We start from the raw sequence: 23,148 nt of genomic DNA, 5'->3' as shown, positions 1-23,148 counted from the left end.
TCTTCACTTAAAATCAGTGAAGGATGAAAAGGAATACGTTCGCTGTAAAATGGCTTAAAATATTTTTTTCTTAATGTCTCAAGTTGTCTGCAGGAGAGTAAAATGTGGGTCACTGTAAGTTCGTCTCCACATTTCTCACAAACTGGCTTGTCTTTTTTTGTCAGCAAGTAGTTATGGGTAGTGTGTGTGTGACCAATGCGGAGGCGACATAAGACAACTTCAATAAAACGTTCTTGGTGTGAACATGACTTCCACTCTTCTATGATGGGTTTAACAAGGCGTAGCTTATTGTTCGTTTGATTGTTCCATGCGGACTGCCATTTTTCTTTCAGTTTATGGCACACTAATTTCATGCAATCTCTGTAAGGGATTCTTATGTTTTTTATTTCCTTCTTTCGAGCTTTAGCTGCACTCTCGTCTGCTTTCTCATTTCCACAGATTCCTACCACCCAACAAAATTTGATGTTTTGTCCCCGCCTCATGGCTCCTGTTATGTTGTGTAGGATGTCACCGATTATTGGCAGAACTGCATTCCTAGGCTGAAGGGCTGTAAGTATGCTTAGTGAGTCTGTATAAATGATGCTGTTTTCAATGTTTTCATGGATTATTCTTTCCACTGCCATGGAAATTGCATGACCCTCTGCAGTGAGAATTGATGCACATTGCGGCAGCCGTACGATTTTTTCCCAGCTATCCTGTATCACAGCACATCCCACGTAGTGTGCAGCTTTGGAACCATCGGTATAAAATGCTGTATATTCCGCATATTTTTCTTTTAGTGCTAAATATTCTTGTAATATATGTTCCTGCAGCGTTAGGTTTTTCTGAAATCGTGTTAATGCGAAGTCAGAAACAGAAGGCAAGCAGTACCATGGTGGCAGCGGTTTGGGTTTCTGGGCAATATTAGGCAGTGTGTCCGTTACATCTAACTCTTGTAATTTCTCTTCAAAACGGAGAAGGAGTGGTCTGATAGCCTGGGGTTTGTTTGTAAATAATATTCTAGATGGGCATTTGTTAACTATTGGGTAACATATATGTTTTGGCAAGGAACGGATTTTTAGAACATATGAGCATGTCAGCATGCTTCTTCTGTCGGCAAGAGGGGGTTCGTTAGTTTCTACATACAAACTGGTTATTGGCGACGTCCTGTAGGCACCAGTTGACAAGCGTAAAGCTAAATTGTGTACTGGGTCCAATCGTTGCAAATAAGATGATCTGGCAGACCCATACACTATACACCCATAGTCCAAGGACGGCCGTATGACGGAGCGGTATATTTGTAAAAGGCATGCCCTATCAGAGCCCCAGCGTTTCCGTGAAAGGACTTTAAGTATGTTCAGTGCTCTAGAGGCCTTGTTTTTCAAAGTGTTTATGTGGGGTAGGAAAGTGAGCTTTTTGTCAAATGTAATGCCAAGGAATTTGTGCTCGTTTTTTACTGGGAGTTGGGTTTCATTAAGGTGTAAGGTGGGATCAGGCTGTAAACCTCGTTTCAGCGAGAACATAACAGCTACTGTTTTCTGTGGGGAAAACTGGAATCCATTTTTATCTGCCCATGCTGATAGTTTGTTTATTGTTAACTGTAGTTGCCTCTCGCATGTTGCTGTGTTTGATGATGTGCAAGCAATCTGGAGATCATCAACGTAAACTGAATACATAATGGATTTCGGAATTATTTGTGCTAGGGAGTTCATTTTTACAATAAAGAGGGTAGTGCTTAAGATACACCCTTGTGGTACCCCATTTTCCTGACTGAACTTCCTTGAGAGAGTTGAACCGAGGCGCACATGGAAGGAACGGTTGGACAAAAAGTCACGCAGGCAATTTAACATCCTGCCGCGAATGCCCAGGTCTGCTAGGTCGCAGAGAATGCCATACCTCCAAGTAGTATCATAAGCCTTGTCTAGATCGAAGAAAACGGCAAGGCAGTGTTGTCTATGAATGAATGCCTCTCGGATTGTGTTTTCAAGTAGAATGACGTGATCAGTTGTAGAGCACGTTTTTTTAAAACCACACTGATGGATGTCAAGTAGTTCACGGGAGTCTAAAATAAACATCAATCTAATATTCAGAATGCTTTCGAAAGATTTCGCCAGACAGCTGGTAAGGGCTATTGGCCTGTAACTACCGGGAGATGTCGGTGGCTTTCCGGTTTTCAAAAAGGGTACAATAATAGCATTTTTCCAGGCCTCCGGTATTTTCCCTTGTAACAGTATCTTGTTAAAAAAATGCAGAAGTACATTTATAGCTGATTCGGAAAGATGTGCCAGCATTTCATAGTGAATTTCATCAGGCCCTGGTGCAGTTTGTTTCCCTGCAGACAGTACTCTAGTGATTTCTTGATGAGTGATTAAACTATTATACGGCTCATTTATGCTGCCACTAATCGGAAGCCTTTGCTTTTCAGCCACGTTTTTATATTTTAAAAATGACTCGGTGTAGTGTGAAGAACTAGAGACTGCAGCGAAATGTTCTCCTAATATGTTGGCCTGTTCCTCTATACTTGTTTGGATGCCAGGGGTTGTCAGGAGAGGAATTGTAAATGGGGAGTAGCTACCATGGAGCTTACGTACCTGCTCCCACATTTTTTTTGATGTGACTGTGCTATTTATTGATGAAACGTACGCTTGCCATGACGTCTTTTCGGCATTACGGCGGACGTATCGTGCTTTAGCTCGTGCCTTTTTAAAGATTAGGAGGTTGTCCTGAGTTGGATATCGGCGAAGGACACCCCAGGCTTTATTTTGTTTTCGCTTTGCTTCTTTGCATTCCCGAGTCCACCACACCTTGTGATTTTGTCTCACCACTCCTGAAGTCTGGGGGATAGCTAAACGGGCAGCGGCTAAAATACAGGTTGTGAATTTTTCATTTAGATCATCGACACTAAGGTCTTCAGAAAAGACTTCATCCAGATTGGCCTTTTCTCTAAACAGTGTCCAGTCAGCTGCTTGGAGCTTCCATCGTCGTGGTTTGTTTGGAATGATTGCAGGTGAGGATGGAAGAGTGATTATGACTGGTAGATGATCGCTTCCATATAGGTTATCTATGACGTCCCATTTAAAATCGTTAAAAATACAAGGTGAACTAAAAGATAAATCGATACAGCTCATCTTTCCTGAGCTTGGGGAGCAGTATGTTGATTTGCCAGAATTCAACAAACAAACATTATTGCTCAAAATGAAATTTTCTATAATTTGGCCTCTTACGTCTGTTTTCTCGCTTCCCCAAAAACCGGAATGCGCATTAAAATCCCCAACTACCAGATAGGGTTCTGGTAATTGTTGGAACAGGTCCTCTAACTCATGAAGGGCTATTTTTAGGTGTGGTTCTAAATACACAGAGCACACCGTAATCGTTTTGTAAGAGAGCAAAGTGGCTGCCACAGCTTCAAATTTAGTTTTTATTTTTACTTCACGAGCTGCAATGCCACTTTGTACAATGATGGCTACCCCTCCTGAGAGCCTGTTTGCCTGCTCTCGGTCACGGCGAAAGACTTTATATTTCTTCAGTACACTTGTATGCTGAGGACCTAAGTTCGTTTCCTGTAGGCACATTGCTACAGGAGAGAAAGAATTTATGATCTCTTTTATATCGCTAAAATTATTTAGGAGTCCTCTGCAATTCCAGTGTATTAGGAACGCCATATTGATTTATGTGTGTGGAGTTGGGATACGTTTAATTGGTTTTCGCCCCGTGATTCGGGGGTTTTCTTTATACGCAGTATCCAAGGAGTTCTGCCGTCCCTGTGACGTTGACGGCACGGAACCACCCTGGCTCGTCTCCATCACCTCATCAGAGGCGCTGGAGGGTCGTGCAGACTGCACGTCGGCACTTTTTTCAGACCTCCCCTCGTGGGCAGAGGCCTTGAGGCTTGCCAACTCGAGGGATGGCATAGCCTGCTTTGCGGCTGGTGGAGCAGCGTGAGTTGCTACCACCGGGGGCGAGGATGGCTCCGTCCCAGCCTCACTATGTGTGGTCTGGGCAGGTGCCGGAGGCCGGTGTGGTGGATCGCCCTGTCGTACCACATCGGCGAAGTTCATGTTCGGTTTGAGTGAAAACTTGTTTTTAACTAGGATGCGGTTTCTAGCCTCTTTGAATGAAATGTTCTCAATTGTTTTCAATGTAATAATTTCTTTTTCTCTCTTCCATGAGGGACAAGATCTGGAGTATGCAGCATGGTCTCCTTCACAGTTCGCACAGCGAGGTGCTGCTTCGCACATTTCGGAAGTATGGTCTTTGGATGCGCATTTCGCGCAGGTTTTGCGCCCACGGCAACTCTGGGAGCCGTGGCCAAATCTCTGACAGTTAAAGCAACGTCGAGGGTTCGGTATGTATGGGCGAACTGCAACTTTCGTATACCCAACTTCAACTGTCTCTGGAAGTGTGCAGCAGGTGAAAGTCAAAATTAGGTGCTTGGTAGGTAACTCTTTGTTCTCTTTTCTTATCTTAATTCTCTGAACATTGCTCACATTTTGTTCGGAAAGACCATTTAACATTTCTTCTTCGGAGAGATCCTGAAAGTCAATTTCAGAAATCACCCCGCGCACTGTGTTCAGCGATCTGTGGGTTGAAATTGAGATGGGGATGTCTTCAAACGACAAGATATTAGCAAGTTTGCACACTTGAGCTTTGCTTTGGATTTCTAGCAGTAGGTCACCGCTAGCAAGCTTTGTTACTTTATAGCTAGTGCCTATGGCTTCTTTCAGACATCTTGCAACTGAGAACGGAGATATCTTTCTAGCCGGTTTTTCTGGCATTTCACTGTGTATCACGTGATACTTAGGGAAGACTTCTTTGGTTGTTTGGAAAAAATCAGCAGTGACATCGGTCCGCCCTCTTTTCTGAGGGCGATCTGGTTTGGAGAGAGGAGGTGCCATGGGAAAAGCGTATAATTCGGCCGCGGTGCCAGCCACCCACCATGGAGCCCTACAAGGGGACGGGAGAGGAACTTGTAAGCAAGTCCTGCCCACGCCAGCTGTACAGCGCAACTATAACCAAATATGGCTGAACTCAGGACAGCTCGCCACACAAGGTTAACCCTAGCCACCCAGGAAAAAAGGGAAAATGCAAGAAGAGATGAGGAGACAGGAGAGTTGTGAGAAAGGAGACAGGAAAGTGAAAGATATAGGGGAGGACAGGAAAAGGCGACTGCCGATTTCCCCCGGTCGGGTCAGGCCGGAGGTGCCGTCTACGCGAAGCAGAGGCCAAAGGAGTGTGTTGCCGCTGCTGGGGGGCCGTAAAGGTCCAAGCACCCGGCATTGACTCAACTCCCAGGATCCCCTTTTCCCCGGACACGGCTAAGCCGCGCACGACTACACGCGGGAGGGTCCAACCCTCGTGTGCTCGGGTACGTGGTGTCGCAACACACCAAACGCCTGCTGACGCAGACGCCCCTGCGGGGTAAAAACTAGTTGAAAGTTTGCGCTTGTGTCAGTCGTTTCCCAGCCCTCGTTTCAAGTGGTGCTCAAATAACATTTATCATTGATATAACAAACTATACTCGTCTACCTACCAAGCTATGGAAAAAAGAATCATGGGTGTAATGTTAAGGGATAAGAAAAGAGCAGACTGGGTGAGGGAACAAACGCGAGTTAATGACATCTTAGTTGAAATGAAGAAAAAGAAATGGGCATGGGCAGGAGATGTAATGAGGAGGGAAGATAATCGATGGTCATTAAGGGTTACGGACTGGATTCCAAGGGAAGTGAAGCGTAGCAGGGGGTGGCAGAAAGTTAGGTGGGCGGATGAGATTGAGAAGCTTGCAGAGACAACATGGCCACAATTAGCACATGACTGGGGTAGTTGGACAAGTATGGGAGAGGCCTTTGCCCTGCAGTGGGCGTAACCAGGCTGATGGTGATGATGATTCGTCTACCAGACAAAAAATACCCTACCGTGGTGTGTGAAGTATATTGCTTTATGCGGAGTTCCAACACTGGTTGGGCGTGGTTGTTCAAAACTCCCACATCGGACACGCTTTTGATCTCACGGTCACACATTGTCGCGCTCAACCGCGCCAAACACCTCGCTAACCCAGTGGGGGAGACAGCGCAAGGTGGCGGATAGACCTCATTGGATAGCAGCTGCGCAGTCTGCAGTCAGTGAGGAGTGTAGTCGGTGTGATGTTCACATCTGCCTTGTGTACCACATGCTTTTTAACGACGAACTTCAGTCACTGCACACCACTAGCATCGTGCTCCCTCACGTTTGTATGGTCGCGACGGCAACAGTATGTATGAAGAATTTATGAAGCGGAAGTGCAAAACTCTCTTGTTGGAAGAGAAGGCAGCCATTATAAAGGCTGTCAAGTCCAGTACAAAGAAGTCTTGGGTTGCACAAGACTTTAGCATTACAGTCAGCATGTTGTCCACTATATTGGCCAGATGGGAAGTGATAACAAATGCTGTGACCCATGGCGTGACACACCATGGGTCACAGCATGCTATGCAATGCTGAACTTTGTTTTTTGCCACCAAACTGTACGTCGCTTATACAGCCTCTTGACCAAGGCGTCATTAAGGCCTTCAAGGCAGGCTACCGCAAACGCTTAATTGATTGCGTACTTCTTAATATGAGTTTGCAGTGAGAAACAAAAACTACTTGTACATGGTTACCAAGATGCTGCAAGCCGTGTGGATGAGCATTTCCGCAAGCACCATAGCGAACAGCTTCCGGCATGCCTTGTGTGAGGTGCCACGCATGACTCTACTATTGCTGAATCTGATGGCATTGTCGCCGCAGAAGAAAATGTGGCTAAGAAAGTTTGTGGAAGACGCTCAGTGACGTGAGTGTTGATGCAGCCGATGAATTGTTCTACATACGCCAACACTGACACCAACACGGTGACTACAGAAAAACCGATCGACGACAACGGTAATGTGGCAGATGTCACGGGACGAACCAACACAAGCGACGACAAAGATGACGTGGGCTCCTATACGCACAAGTTCAACTTGCCAACGTCGTCATAGGTGCTTGATACGGTTGACCTACTGCGCTGTTTCTTCGGTGCTCATGAAGACAGCGAAAATGGCATCAACGTGACAATCATCACTGAAAAGGAAGTATTTCACTTGCGACGCCTAAAACAAAGGAGCATCGTGGACTTCTTTCCCGCACGGGTTAGCAGAGAATAAAGGCAGTGTGTGCTCTGAACGAACCAAGCATCTGTCCTGCATTCAATTTTCGTCGCATAAGTGGTCGTGAAGTGGTATGACAGGCTGCAAGGTGGTCTTTTTCTTTGCATGCTTAAATTTGTGCACCTCACCGGGCATACAGTGCAGTAAATGGCTATAATTGATATAACAACATAATGGATATAACTGAGTAATTTCGCCTTCCCCCCTCAACTTCATTACAACGAGGTTCGAGTGTATTGAGTCAGTTTATGTAGACTGTTAATTTATGCCCTCGCATAAATCTTGTAGCATAAGTTTTGTGCCAAGAAACAACTTAGTTGCACAGAAAACTGCAACTGAGGGGGCAGCATTCCTCTACTGCAATTCAAATCACTCGTGATGAGCGAGGCAATGAGACACAGCATTCACTATCACCATTTGTCACAAGTGGTAAAACGATGCCTGACAGCTGCTGCTATTAGGCGCTACTGTTTTTTTGTGAACAAAAAAGGGTGGCCAGAAACCAATATGCTGCAGTTAGGTACATTGACAAGACCAAAACAAAGCCTATAATAAACATGACCTACCGATTCCCTTTAAATGACAGACCTTGCTGATGAAATTGTTGATGACCCTATAACAATACTGCGGCTTAGAATGCTGGACTCCATTGTAATGATTTAAGGTCATGACACCACATGGACGCAACATTTTCTGTTCCTTGCAGTCAGCATTAGTTTTGCAAACCAGCAGAAACAATGCTGAGCTAGGTGATATCAAAACTACCAAAACATGAGAGCATGGACAGTATGGAGTTGAGTGAAATGAAACTTCCGAACCACACTCAATGTTGTGACGGGTAATGTCAATGAACTATTCTGAGAACTGAAGTGGACACGTAACATTTTCTTCCATGTTAAAATGCAACATAATTATGTTTTTATCAGCAGCAGTTGACTGTAGTGACACAATTATGATGAGGCAGTCCGATGTCACAAGGATACTACTTGAACGTCCTGTCCCTGTCGAGTCACAAATCGTGTCCTACACGTGCCTTATTTTCTCACTAACAAGAGCTCTGTCCTCTGTAATATTGATGACTTAGATGTTTTCAAGTACCAATCTTAGCTTAGCCTCAGCTTCACTTAATATTTGTCTTCAGTGTTTCTTTAAAGGGCCCCTCACTAGGCCAAATAGCAAATTTCGGTTATACGCTAGAAGTTGTTACGTGCCCTCTTGGGAGCATTCCACCGCAAGAATTTTTCAAATTGGCTTAGTAGCCGAGATAGATATATTTCAGTGCAGCGAACTGATGATTTCAGGAGGCGAGCATCACCACTAACAAGGACACTCTCTCCACTTGGCCCGTCTAGTCTTCGCAAGTAAAATCACTTCCCTGCATTCTCCCATACCGGAGCTGGAGGATTGCATGATGCATACGTCACAGGCTCGGTCTTTTCTCTCTCTCTCTCTTTCTCTTTTGATGCGCGGCACACTTCCGCTGACGGTTGTGTGCGCAAGCTGCTATGTTTGTCTTGTTTTGCGCAGCGCAAGATTTTGCGTGCTGTGCACGAGGACACCTAACTAGTGGTATAAGTCAGTGCTACACGAACACTGCGGCAGACACAAGTTGATCACAGAGCATGATCCCGCACTGGAACACAGTAGAAGATTACATAGTTTTGCTCTCAGCTTGCGCAACTGCACGATGTTAGAACAAGCAGACGAAACAGAAGTATACATGTCTCTTGCTGTGGGGTGAAGTAAAACAAAAACACGTGGATATTCGGTTTATGTGTTTTATTATTTCGCTAAACTTTAAGTCGTCTCCTGAAGCAACAGATTACAATATTACAGACGTAGCCTTGAATAATTCCCTAAGTGTCACGTGTCCCTATGAGCAACATCACAGCATATACATGTACGTAGGCACACTTGCTGATGTATGACATCCCCCTGTCTTGGAGCGCAGCGCCCATGAGGAGAAGGGCAAACGGCAGTTAGTTTGAAATTTCAGCTCTTTCCACAGCGTGTACCAATGTAATTCTTAGCAGACACGATAGTGGGCGCGCATTGTATGCACTATGCTTGGAAGCTCAAAATGGACAGACCTAATGAGGGGCCCTTTAAGCAACAGTCAAACATTAACCCTTTCTGTAACAAATGATGGGAACATTTACTTGCTGAAAAATGAAACAGATCCAAAGTGGCTTTGGCTATCGATGAAGTGTTGGAACAGAAATGCCTTGAATGTAGGTACTTCCTTTTGTTCTTGAATATGCTATGCTTGACTTTAAAATGGTACCTCAACTGACCACAGCCTTGCACACAATATAGTGCCTTTTCCACGTACATGGTCTTGTAGGCGCAGAAATTGAGGCGTCTTAGGCAGCAGGCTTTTACCAACCAGCCTCAGACCCTGAGACTGAAACATTGTGTGCCTCGAGTTGGCTTGCCTTTTGGGCAGCCATGGCCCCGGCTGGACATTGATTCCGTGAGCTCTGCTAAGCAGACACGTTTTAAGAACAGCAGATGCAATAATGTTGCTTATTTCACAGAAGCCTTCTGCGTTCGTCCAAGACATGATCATGAACATGTTTCCATGCAGAAAATGAAAAAAAGTATGTTAGAAGAGATAGTGTGAGCAGTGAAGCCTGCCTTCTGTTACAATGTCAAATTATTTGTTTTATAAACAAACATGCCTTTTTCACATAGATTTAATGCATGGCTTTGTGCTGAAGCCCATCTGAGTCATTTGCACAAGTATTTCTTTACAAGTTTGTTTGTTTTAATTGCTTGAATTGCTTCTGAAGGGTTAGAAAGCTTTCCTTGTATTTTCTTTTTTCAGACAAATAACACACATACAAACACACACAGACACAGTGCTGCCATGTCACACAATGCTGAGGAACAGCATCAACGCAATATAGAAAGACTCCTGGCAAGCTACATAAAAAAAAAGAACAGGAACATAGTCTGTTCACTTCGCATGCACCTTCTTTATGAGTTCACTGTGCAGTTCCATGCTCATGCAGTGCCAGTTCAGAAATTCAGCTGCAGTGCAACACTAAGGCTTTCTGGAAATTAACACAAAAGTGTCGATGTGGTGCAGGTCTTTTACTTCTGCATTCGCACCTCGTGCCTTTCGTTCCTAGTGCCATGGGTTTGCCTGTATGATGAAACTTCACAAGGCCAAGACAATGATGGCAATTCAGACGTTAAATTCGCCAAAAAGCCCAGCAAGTGTAAAACACGAACGGGCATGCCCACAAGCATCAGCGTTTGCAAGTGTGTGCGTGTGTGTTGGGCCTGAGGTGAAGCTTTTGCCCTTTTTCTATGACACACATTGATGGAGCCGGCCCGACAATACGAAGTTCTAGCCCACGTACGGTGGCTAGAACTCTGTATCGCTGGCAATGCGTCTGCACAAGTCCAATGTTAAGAGGTGGCAGCACATCCTTGCACACCTTTTAGACAAGCTTTGCATCATAATTGCTTACCTTTGCTTTGAAGAAATTTTTCGTTCTTTTGTCACCTGCACCCCGTTCATCTTCCTGCAGAATAAATCAGTAAAACAAGACAGTGTTACAGCAAAGTTACAAGTACAAAAGTACTTTTTGTTCTCGCCATGCTTCATGTACAAGGGCGAATCAGAAAGTCTTCGCCCCTATTTTTTTTTTAGCCAAATTACGGCTGTATATGTGAGGTCAACATATCCATTCCCAGCAGCAGACCTTTCTTGGACGGGCCCGGCCTCATCTGCCGGGCTGGTCCAAGGTAGCTCCACGGCACGACACTGCTGTCAGTTGTTGAAGATGAGGGTTGTGCTTCACATGTCCACAGCCTACGCGCAACGAAGTGCGGCAATCAGAACCACTGACAAGCTCTGTCATTTCACTGGGAGAGCCTGGACATCCCACCATACAGTCCGGACCTTGCCCCTAGCGATTTCCACGTTTTCAGTCCACTGAAAAAGTTCCTGGCAGGACAGCGATTCACGTGCAACAATGAATCCAAGACAGCAGTCCAACAGTGGTTCCACAGTCAGCCGGACAAATTCTACCACAGGGGCATCTCAAATTTAGTGCTGCAATGGGACAAATGTCTCAACCGGTCTGGAGACTATGTGGAAGAATAGTGCAAGGTACATAGAATAGTACATATATTTGTAATTACCTGTATGCACCTTATTTTGGCTAATAAAAAATAGGGAAAAGGACTTTCTGATTTGCTCCCTGTAATTCACTCATATCTTGAAGGATACAAGTGAGAGAATGGCACTTATTAAAACTTTTATAGTTTTGTAAACATTAACGAGACATCGGAATGATGATATAGGCCACTGCACACAATACAGTTTCATGAAGGACCTTCAAAAGATCAAGCCTCGAAACAGGTTAGAGGCTTTAAAAGGCCCCTGAAACGGTTTGGACAAATTTTGTAGACGCATAGGGTACAGCTTAAGTAGAGCATTTGCACCACAATTTAAGTGAATCGCTACGTATTAACGGAGCTCCAAGCGATTACAAGGTACCCTCCTCCCTAGCCATGCTTTTCCTCCTCAACTCGTTCGCCAAGTGATCGGGGCTAAGCTCCGCCTTCACTGGTTCTGCGTCACGATGCGACGTCACATCGTTTACTTCCGGCTGTTTAGGAGCCCACCCCCGCCCGCGAGAAACCTCTCCGCTAGCCGCTTGGCCGTCGACCCCAAGCGAGAGCTATCGAAGCAGCGTGCATTGCGAGCATTCTGTCGTAGCGCCGAACGTGTCTGGTATTCCGGTAATCACACACTACCTGAATATTTCGACGGAACGGTGGAGACAAACTCAAGCTGATGAAGGAACTGCAGCGTACACGTACGTGAGCTGCCTGATCGGTCTCCACGGTCTAGCCACCCGTTGGCGCAGAGCTTAACCAGCCAAAGAAAGAGCGAATATTGCTCTAACCAAGTGTAAAACATTTTATATATTTACAAAAACAACGTGTTAATGATTACACTCCTGCAAAAAATTTACACCAGCAGCAAAGAAGAATACATTTTGTTACTGCTACTGTGTGTGGTTGAGCTCTATGCCACCAGGTGGCTGCACCGTGCAGACCATTCACATTTGCGCTTCTGTTCATCTCCTGCAACGACACGCAAGGGGACACGGCCAGGCCCTGTCCCCTTGCGCTTGCGTTTACCCTAATACCGGACTCGCAAAATGCTCTTGCGTTAGTAATCTTCCGGTGTAAAGTGACGGCCGCAATCGCACAAATCCTGGCGCCGATCGGATAGCAGCAGTCCGATGCGCTGCAGCCAGTCCACTCGTCTACCGGCTTGCAGCGGGACACGATGTTGCAGCTTGACATATTGCCAGTCGCTACGTTTGCAGTTCACAACGCAACAAAGTCGAATCATAGCGCTCGCGAAATGACAAACCGACACTGACGGCGGAGCTCTCGTCAAAGACGGAGCACGTTGTAACACAAGCAGACGACACTTGCTGTGTGCCGGAAGTGCTTAAGTGTACTGAAAAATTGTTTTTGTGCATTCTCTTTATGTTACTTTGTTTTTATAAAAACAAATTAACTAACATTCCAACTATTACGAACATCATTTGTTTACCATAAAGTTGTAAAATTTATCGATCACGCGCACTGGTCAGCCAATCGGATAGCTCGCCCCACTGACATCATATGGGTGATTTCGGTCATATGGGTAGGGGCGGCTTAAAATTCCGCCGAGCAGTGTGCTGCGATTGGCAGCGATGTGCATTTTTAAAACCTTATATTAAATTACACGTTTTACGCGGAGCACTTAGATGCGTCAATTAATGATCAGGAGGACCTACTCTAACGACTCAGTACGTTTGTAGAAAATCGTCAAAATCGTTTTAGGGTCCCTTTAAGTAGAAATACTCAATGGCTTGATATGCTGCTGAACTACACCAGAATCTATGGGAAAAACAAGCACCTGTCTGGCTCACAAGAGCGAACAAGTTCCTGACCTTGATTCTCTTATACAGGCACAGATGAAAAGTAACTGTGCTTATGCATGACACAAGACTGAAATGCCTTGTTTGTTAGCAGTTGGATAAAAATCTATTGAGACAAGAGCAATATTTTCCACTGTAACTAGCTTGACCAGCTTGGATTAAAAATACATGTCTGTCTTGTGGGGTCTTGGGTCTCACAGGAGTACCGACCACCATGTGCTCGAGCTTAGCGAGCCACAGGTCTGCGTCAGCCATCAGCCTCTAGCGCCGCTGCGCGCGAGCTCAGGCCGCAAGGGGCTACCGAGCGACGCACGCAAGAACACAGTATTGCCCTAAGTTAGCGGAAACCATTTACTGTATTCGGCGACACCCGACACTGCACAAACGCCCTGTCCCGGGGCGGCCGGGAACCAAAGGGGTCCCGCACCAAGGGCGGATAATACAGTCAGGGGCGCCTGTAGCACGTCGCTGTGAGAGCACAGGCTCGAGCTGGGACACGCCGCTAGGAAAAGTCCCGGCGGCTATGCTACTTGCTCTCGCGATAACCAATGGGCCAACTCGCGAGAGTTCGGGCAATCTCCTTCGGCTTGGGCCTCCAATAAGTGCGGCTCAGCGTGGTACGACCTCACTCGAGCACTAGGCACCCGTTCTTCGGCTTAGCGTCGGGATAGGGTCAACACGAGGTACGCACTCCCCGCACAGGCAAAGGCACCGTGCGTGAGCTGTCCTAGTCACAAAGGTGTCGGCGGACGAGAGGAAGCATGTACGCACCGGGCGCCATCCCAAGGAGAAAGAGGCATGCTACCGTCACGACTGTAGCCACCAGGGGCTGCTTCGTGACATCACTAGCTCCGCTCTCACCGCGAGCCATCGCGAGTGGAGCGCCACCGCTGACAACTGGCTCGGAGCAAGGAGGCAGCGTGGCTTAAGGATTGCAGAACATAGGTGAAATGCGCCCGTGCAATGGCGCGTCGAATTCCCCAAATCCCCACAGACTTCATCATTAACTGGTAAGGCACTCCCTTGAAGGGCCCCAAAAGACCCGACACTTTTTTTACAGATTTTAAATAAACACGTGCATCGCATACAGTACATTGTGACAATCATCTTTCGCAAATATGACAATGCTATGTGTGACGAAGCCATGAATTAAACAAAACACTCCTGTGCTCCTTTCGGGATTTTACTGTCCTTTGCACGTTGTGATGCCAGCAGGGTGCAGCGCATGACATAAAGATAAAAGCTGTCAAGAGGTCATTTGATGATGACAAATAGTGATGACATGATGAGAGACGGTTGTGGGTTCTGGGAATGGAGGAGGGCTCGCCCACTGAGCACGATGAGGCTTCTCAAGAAAAAAAAAATTAATTATGGGGTTTTACGTGCCAAAACCACTTTCCGATTATGAGGCACGCCGTAGTGGAGGACTCCGGAAATTTCGACCACCTGGGGTTCTTTAACGTGCACCTAAATTGAAGTACCATGGGTGTTTTCGCATTTCGCCCCCATCGAAATGCGACACCAGTTTCGAGACATAAATTCCCGAACTTTGCGGAGAAATGCATTGGCATTCCAGTTAATTTGTTAACAAAATGTCGTTTCACGCACTGAAGCACGTAAGTAACTGGAAAGCCAATGCATTTCTCCGCCAAGTTCAAGAATTTATATCTCGAAACTGGTGTCATCTTGAAAATTCGTTTAAGTGGATCCGCCTTGCGAACTCCATGGCTAGAATTTGTAAATTGCAAGATGGGCCATAATGTAATTAGTTAAAAACTTAATTAGTGAATTTTTAATAATTAGTCAATTTTGCATTTCAATTTTTTGTGAAAGTAGCGTCCGCCGCTTCGAGTAGACCAGCTCATAAGCTAGAATTGCGCTATCTGCCACAGGCAACCTTTAAAAAAATTTTGAAAGTGTTCGCTGAAACGCCCTGTGTCTGTATATATATATATATATATATATAGCTCTGCACTGCTCGAAGTCTCTCCCCATTTCTGAGCATAGGAAATACAAAGGCTGGGGTTTGAGAACAGATGTCAAAAGTTTCAACTAAATAAAAAGGCTGTTTTTTCCAAGAAAGGGGAGACCCCAAATCCAACGGCTTCTCGCATGTGTGCACTTTTTTCAACAAGTGCCACACCCCTGCTTTGGAAAACAAATGGGCGAAAACACTCAGAAAGCAGCAACATTAAAACGTAAGAAGTGGGGATAGGCATTATGTGTAGAGCTGCTCACCGTGGCAACCTTGACAACTTCTTCCTCACTCTGGAGCAACAGTAGAGCCTCTTCCTCGGGCAACTCCTTAACAGCCAGGCTAAGTCGACCCAGGCTTTGCATACCTTCAGAAGGCGGAGTCGGAGAAGCTCCACCTCCTTTGGAGACAGTGGTCCGAGGAGTGGTCTCTCCCGCAGCTACACCCCCCGATGGTGAAGGTGTGGCCTGTGTGCCAGTAGGTGTCACGTCCTCTTCAGCTCCATCAGTACTGCCCAGAGCAGTTGCAGCGTCCTGTACCTGAAGTTTTTCGGGATGCCGTAGCTCCACTTGCACAGCCAGAGGGTTAAAGAAGCTCAGTTCACCGGGTGCCAGCCCAGTGCTTGTCGAAGAGTTGCCTTGCGTCGGGGAGCAGGTACCGTCCAAAATTGGTGATGCTTGTTCTGGTGTGCAAAGCATGAAAATGCAAGAGAGGATTTCAGGTGGACTTCTTCAGTTACAGACTGGCAAATGAAGTACAACACTCAAAGACAGGAAGCAGTAGTAAATGGAGTACAGAAGCTAAGCATCAAAGCAAGCAAGAAGTTGTGCCTTAAGGGGTCATTAAGGATTAAATACGTTAGACTGGTAGATTACTGTAGACACTTGTACAGGTAACTTCCGTTAATTCGACTCCATTTAATTCGACCCTGACTGAAGGCCCTAACAGGCGTTTGTGCATATTTATGGGCCTGAACTTTCGTTATTTCAGTCCTAAAATTGGCATTCGCCAGATAATTCATACTTCACCAGACAGCACGCACATGCCTGACCCCTATGGTGACGCCATTAGTAACAGCGTCTGTATCTGTGAAGCTTAGGGAACAGTGACTGCATTGAACCCACGTCTTCTCCCATCAAAAACACCTATTTTCGGCCTGCCGTAGGAAGATTTTCAAGCAATAAACACAACTCACAATGTCTGATTACAGTATTTAGCTGATTCTAGTGCACAACTTTTTTTTCCCCGGAAAATTGGGCCGAAAATTGCCTTCGCAGTGCAATTGAATATGAAACGATCTTCGCAGTATTTATATGCTTTACCGCACAACTGTGTGTATTGCGGCGAAGCTGACTTGAAGAAACTGGTCACCATTGCGCAACACATATCAGACCCTTTCCCAATTTTCTTGCTAAAAAAATGAGTGTGCATTAGATTTATACTTTGTTTAGGAGCTTTAAAATCATTTTCATGTTAGTTTTTTACTTTGGACAAAAAGAAAGTGGGTTTGTGTTTGATTCAGGGGCGTGTGAGAATAGGGCAAATACTGCCAAATGAATCAGTAGTGTGTTTTGGAGTTTTTTTTCTGCATCTTGTTTAATTCAACCCACCAGATAATTGAATAAATTTTGTCTGTCCTGTCAGGCTTGAATTAACGAAAGTCGACCGCATAAGGGCAGCACTATTTTTTTGATGATGGTAATGAGGTGCGGCCCTTAGACAGGAGCAGCGCATTTCACTTTCATCTTTCTGGTCTTGCGTAATCCCAGTGACATCTCTGTAGCAATAGAGCCAACACTATTGTTTGCATAATGCACTTGCTTGTCCACGCTTACATGCCACACAACTGGTGCCTGTCAAGTCCTCAACTCGGTCACTGTTGGTGTCCCAGCCTCTCAGGCATAGTTTGGCAAGACGCTCCGGCATACAGTCATCCTCCATGCCATCCATGGTGTTAATGTGTGCGGCTTCACAACAATATCTGAAGACCCCGCATGCCAAGCACTCGGAATGCAAAAGCAGACAAGATTTTTTTTTTAAATTTGGGGTTTCCAGGGGGCAGAATGCGGCTCTTACGTGAGTGCGACCCTTACTCAAGCATATACAGTACTCTTTCTGACCTCAACACACATTTGCTTGAAAGATACATTAGCAAAAAAAAAAAAAAAAAAAAAAAAAAGGTAATTGAAGATTTTTACAACCTTGTCAATTCGAATCTTTCTTTCACCAAAGTGCACAATAGTTTCCAGACAGAACTCACACTACTTTCCAGACATAAACCTTCTTAAAATAATTAACAATTCCCAGACCTGATCATTCATTCTGCAGTTCATGGTGACACATAGAGCTGCTTTAACTCTTTAAGGCACCAGTTACAATAGACTGTCTATTAATGTGTCAAATTTGCATAAATTTATTCTAAGGCAATCAATACTCCCCTGCAAAAAGACAAGGTGGTAGGATGAACGAGAAGAAAGGGGGCTAACCGAGGGGCCCGTTTTTATTAGTCATATCATATGAAGCCAACAAAAACTGACAGCAAGGATAACATAGGGGAAATTACTCGTGCATAATAAATGAAATAAAGAAACAATAAATTATATGGAAATGACAGTGGATGAAAAAATAACTTGCCGCAGGTGGGGCACGATTCCACATCCATGGGAACGATCCCATGTGGGATCATTCCCATTTCCCCCATGTTGTCCTTGGTGTCAGTGCTTGTTGGCTTCATATGAAGGTAGTAGGATGGTACTTTGTGCATTTTCTGATGAGTTCCCATAATTACAGAATAATTAAATATATCGTACAGTGTGTAATACAGTCGAACCCGTTTACATCGAATTATTCTGTATATCGAACAATTTCTGAACACGGTATAGTTACAATGAGTATAGTAGTAGCCACATGGAATTTGCACATTTTGCAAAATAGCTCAATACAAAGTGAAGTCTTCCAAGGTGTCTAGCCAGGAGTAGCCAGGAGTGAACGTGCGCAGGCAAGCATATGTGCGGTCTGACCTTGGTTTGCATAGTTCGAGGCTAGTTGTGTGTTCAAAACTATAATCAAAATTAGCAAGACCTGATGGCTACGACACTGATAAGTAGTGTGGCCAAAGTTTCATTCCTACGCAGGTGCGGCCGAGCATTAGCAGATAGTCTGCAGTAGTGCCGGTCAGTCAGGTATATATATATATATATATATATATATATATATATATATATTGTAAAGGGGGTTTATTCGGGTCGTAGAGAAGCAGCGACCAACGCGGCAACAGCAGGTAGGGCGCAGCCAGCGAGCGAACAGGGTACGAGCCACACGATGACAATGGGGCATTTCAACCTGCCGATCTTCTTCGTCCCAATCACCCCCGGAATTGAAGAGTAGCCATCCTGGCGACCTAGGAAGAGGTGGGCGGATCGTAGTACTGCTTCAGCCGGTCAATGTGTACAGTCTCTCACCCTCATCGACGGAGATCGGGAGATGGCGATACGGGTTCGACCACGTAGTTCACTGGTGATGTTTGTGCAACCACGCGGTAGGGCCCGTGGTGCTTCGGGAGGAGCTTGGACGAAAGGCCAGGAGCAGCAACAGGCGGGACCCAAAGCCACACGAGTGAGTCGACGGGGAGAGGGTGAGGGGGAGGATTGAGGTCATGGCGCTCTTTTTGGCGGCACTGTTGAGCAGACGTCAAAGAACGGGCCAGTTGTCGGCATTTCTCGGCGTGCTGAGCAATCGCAGAAACAGGTGAGCATTCAGCAGGGTCCGGCCGGTACGGGAGAACAGTATCAATGGTGCTGGAGGGATGGCGGCCGTAAAGCAGGAAGAATGGCGAGAATCCAGTAGTGGCTTGAGAGGCAGTGTTATATGCGTAAGTGACGAACGGAAGTACAAGATCCCAGTTGGAGTGGTCAGGTGCAACATACATTGATAGCATGTCACCAAGAGTTCTGTTGAATCGTTCTATTAAGCCATTGGTCTGTGGATGATAAGCAGTAGTAGTGCGGTGAATAATTTGGCATTCAGATAGGAGTGACTGCAGGACGTCTGAGAGGAATACGCGGCCCCGATCGCTCAACAGTTCGCGAGGGGCGCCATGGCGGAGAACGAAGTTGTTTAGTATGAACGAGGCGATGTCTTTTGCTGATGCAGCAGGCAAGGCGGCGGTTTCGGCATACCGTGTCAGATGATCTACGGCCACAACAATCCATCGGTTGCCAGCGCCAGTAGATGGAAGAGGCCCGTATATATCAATGCCGACGCGGTCGAATGGTTGAGCTGGGCAGGGAAGTGGTTGGAGAGGTGCGGTGGAGAGATGCGGGACACATTTGCGTCGCTGGCAGGCAATGCAGGAGCGCACGTATTTGTGGACGAAGGTGTACATCCCTCGCCAATAATATCGTAGGCGAAGCCGTGTGTAAGTTTTTAACACTCCGCCGTGACCACACTGCGGGTCAGAATGAAAAGCAGAGCATAAATCTTGTCGTAGGTGGCGAGGCACTACTAAGAGCCATTTGCGGCCGTCATTTTGGTAGTTGCGGCGGTATAAAAGTCCGTCGCGGATTGTGAAATGCTGCGCCTGTCGGCGTAACGCTCGAGGTGCCGAAGTTGCCGGAGGATTTGATAAAAAGTCGAATATCATGACGATCCATGGGTCTTTTCGTTGCTCCGATGCCATGTCCAGGATCTCAAGTGGTGAGATGTCATGTCTATAAGTAGAAGTGCTGCTGTCTGAAGTAACTGGGGAGCGCGAGAGGGCATCGGCGTCAGAGTGTTTGCGTCCAGAACGATAGACGACACGGATATCGTATTCCTGGATTCGGAGGGCCCACCGAGCGAGGCGGCCCGACGGGTCTTTTAGGTTGGACAACCAGCAAAGAGCGTGATGATCCGTCACCACGTCAAAGCGTCGACCGTAGAGATATGGACGAAATTTTTGAAGAGCCCATACGATAGCTAGGCGCTCTTTTTCTGTGACTGAGTAATTGGCCTCAGGTTTCGTGAGGGCACGACTAGCATAAGCGACGACGTATTCGGCATTAGTGGTCTTGCGTTGTGCGAGCACGGCACCAAGGCCGACACCACTGGCGTCAGTGTGAAGTTCTGTAGGTGCGCTTAGATCAAAATGGCGCAAGACTGGCGGAGACGTGAGGAGGTGACGAAGAGTCGTAAAGGCATCATCAGAGGCTTCCGACCAACCAGAAAGTTCATTGTCGCCTTGAAGAAGTTGGTTAAGTGGTGCGATCACTGTAGCGAAATTGCGAACGAAACGTCGAAAATAGGAGCATAGGCCAATGAAGCTGCGCAGTGCTTTCAAATTAGTGGGCTTCGGAAATTCGGATACGGCGCGAAGTTTATCAGGATCAGGAAGAATGCCTTCTTTGGAGACAACGTGGCCTAATATAGTCAGTTTTCGAGCTGCAAATCGGCACTTTCTTAAGTTAAGCTGGAGACCAGCATTCCGGAGACAGGTCAAAACTTGATGTAAACGCCGAAGGTGGGTCGGAAAATCAGGGGAAAAGACGACAACGTCGTCGAGGTAGCAGAGGCAAGTATGCCACTTTAGGCCACGTAGGATGCCGTCCATCATGCGTTCGAAGGTGGCGGGTGCATTGCACAGACCGAACGGCATCACAGTGAATTCATACAAGCCATCTGGTGTTACAAATGCGGTTTTAGAACAGTCAGCGTCCGCCATGGGCACCTGCCAGTAGCCAGAGCGGAGATCTAAGGAGGAAAAGAACTCCGCTCCTTGCAAACAGTCAAATGCGTTGTCAATACGTGGCAACGGGTATACATCCTTTCGGGTAATCTTGTTAAGCCTTCGATAGTCGACGTAAAATCGTATGGAGCCGTCTTTCTTTTTAACTAGGACGACTGGTGATGCCCAAGGACTACTAGAAGGCTGGATGACACCGCGATTGAGCATATCGTTCACCTGGTCATTGATAACTTGTCTTTCAGTCGCCGATACTCGGTAGGGACGCTGTCGAATTGGTGCGTGGCTCCCAGTGTCGATAGTGTGCGAAACAGTCGTTGTGCGGCCGAGTGATGTTGCTTGGCAATCAAAGGAGGAAGAGAAGCCTTGGAGCAAGCGAAGAAGTTCGTCGCGCTGCGTCGTCGTAAGGTCACTGGCAATAGCTGGCGTAAAAGAACCCGGTAGGGACTGTGGACGCGATTCCTCGAGAGCAGCAATATAAGTGGAGTCGCCCATCGTGTCAAATATTGAAGATGAAGTCAGTGGCTCTGCTCTGCCAAGGCTTTCACGGCGGCGTAAAGTAATTGGTTCAGCCGATGGGTTGGAGACGCACATGAGAGAGGCGCCAGCTTTGAACTCGAGGACGGTGAATGGCAGTGGTAGTGAACGGCGGCGAACTAAGAGTTCAGACGGAGCGAAGAGTACTGTGCCGCCATCTACATAGTCACAAGAGATACTGACAAGGGTGGAAGACCAGGCAGGTATAATGGTGTCTTCTGAAACAGAGATTTTGCGGCAATGGTCCTTATGGTCTGTGATAATATCCGTCGAAAACTGAAACAGCTCGATTTCGGCGCGGGCGCAGTCAATGATCGCATGATGTGTGGAGAGAAAGTCCCAACCTAATATGACGTCGTGTGAACATGATGGCAACACGACGAATTCTATGATATAGAGGACGTCCTGAATGACGACACGAGCAGTGCAGGCGCCGGATGGCTCGACGTGCTGCGCGTTGGCAGTTCGAAGAGACAGTCCAGAAAGCGGTGTCGTCACTTTTCCGATCTTGCAGCAAATACGGGCATCTATCGCTGAAAGTGCAGCGCCGGTGTCGACAAGTGCTAGCATCAATGTTCCTTCTATTGCGACTTCAATAACGTTCTTCGGGGAAGTGTGAGGCCTTAAACATTTCGCTGGCACCGCAGTTCTCGCCTCCTGAACTGCAATATTTAGTTTTCCTGGCGCGAAGGGCTCCGACGCCGGTGCATGGGTGAAAGCGAGCGGCGGCGAGGAGAAGGTGAACGGCGAGCAGCGGAGAATGCGGTGTCGACAACAGGAGGAGAGTCAAAGGTGTCCGAATAGTTGCGGCGTTGGTGGAAACGTGGCACATATGGACGCACATTGTTGGGGACGTTGGGGGTAAGGAGGCGACAGTGACGTGCTACGTGTCCAGCACGGCCACAATAAAAACAAATCGGCCGATTATCTTCCGTGCGCCAATGATCTTGAGGTCGTGCATACTGCACCAGTGGCCGGACCGGAGCGGATACGGGCGGGCGCAAAGGCGGGCGAAGGGGACCGTAGGTCTGTGGTGCAGGCCTCGAAGCGACTTCGGCGTACGTCAGGGGAGCGGCAACCGGAGCCTGCTGGAGAGAAGGTGGAATGTGGTCGGCTACCTGCGCCTTGATGACAGATTGGAGAGCAGGCGCCAACGGAGAATTTGACTGGCCGTGTGTGAGGGGAATCAGAGAAAGCTGACGAGCCACCTCTTCACGGACGAACTCCTTGATCTGTAGCAGTAGCGACGTATTATCCGAGGAAACCGCCAAGCTCGACATTGAAGTCGCCTGAGGAGGCGATTGGCGGGTGGCTAGGCGTTGTTTGCGGAGTTCGTCGAAGCTTTGGCAGAGACTGACGAGTTCAGAGACTGTCGCCGGATTTTTCGCCAACAGCATCTGGAAGGCGTCGTCTTCAATGCCTTTTAAGATATGGCGGATCTTCTCGGCATCAGCCATTGTGACGTCAACGCGGTTGCAGAGGTCGACAACATCTTCTATATAACTTGTAAATGTCTCCCCGCACTGTTGCGCACGACTGCGCAAACGTTGCTCGGCGCGAAGCTTGCGAACGGCGGGGCGCCCGAATACCTCCGTCACGTTAGTTTTGAAGGCTGGCCACGTCGTGAGATCACATTCATGGTTGCAGTGCCACACGCTGGCGACACCGCTCAAATAAAACGATACGTAATTCAGTTTTTTGGTGTCGTCCCAGTGGTTGTGGATGCTCACCCGGTCGTAGTCAGCGAGCCAGTCTTCTACGTCATGGTCTTCGGTACCGCTGAAGATGGGTGGGTCGTGTTGACGCAGCGGGCCGGGGCAGACC

General features: G+C 47.0%; 1 protein-coding gene across 1 annotated transcript in view; it reads right to left on the bottom strand.

The window, feature by feature from the left end:
• The window catches only part of Gapvd1 (GTPase activating protein and VPS9 domains 1), a 189,215-nt gene that overhangs the window by 53,116 nt on the left and 112,951 nt on the right, over positions 1-23,148 (bottom strand). Inside the window, exons 13-14 of the mRNA XM_055062940.2 lie at positions 15,332-15,750; positions 10,616-10,669 (exon numbers count right to left, since the gene is read on the bottom strand). Of these exons, the coding sequence (XP_054918915.2) occupies positions 10,616-10,669; positions 15,332-15,750 (473 nt within the window). The remainder of the gene's footprint in view (positions 1-10,615; positions 10,670-15,331; positions 15,751-23,148) is intronic.

This window comes from Dermacentor andersoni, chromosome 1 (genome assembly GCF_023375885.2).
Source record: "Dermacentor andersoni chromosome 1, qqDerAnde1_hic_scaffold, whole genome shotgun sequence".
NCBI lineage: Eukaryota > Metazoa > Arthropoda > Arachnida > Ixodida > Ixodidae > Dermacentor > Dermacentor andersoni.
This window is presented reverse-complemented; position numbering and strand designations above follow the sequence as displayed.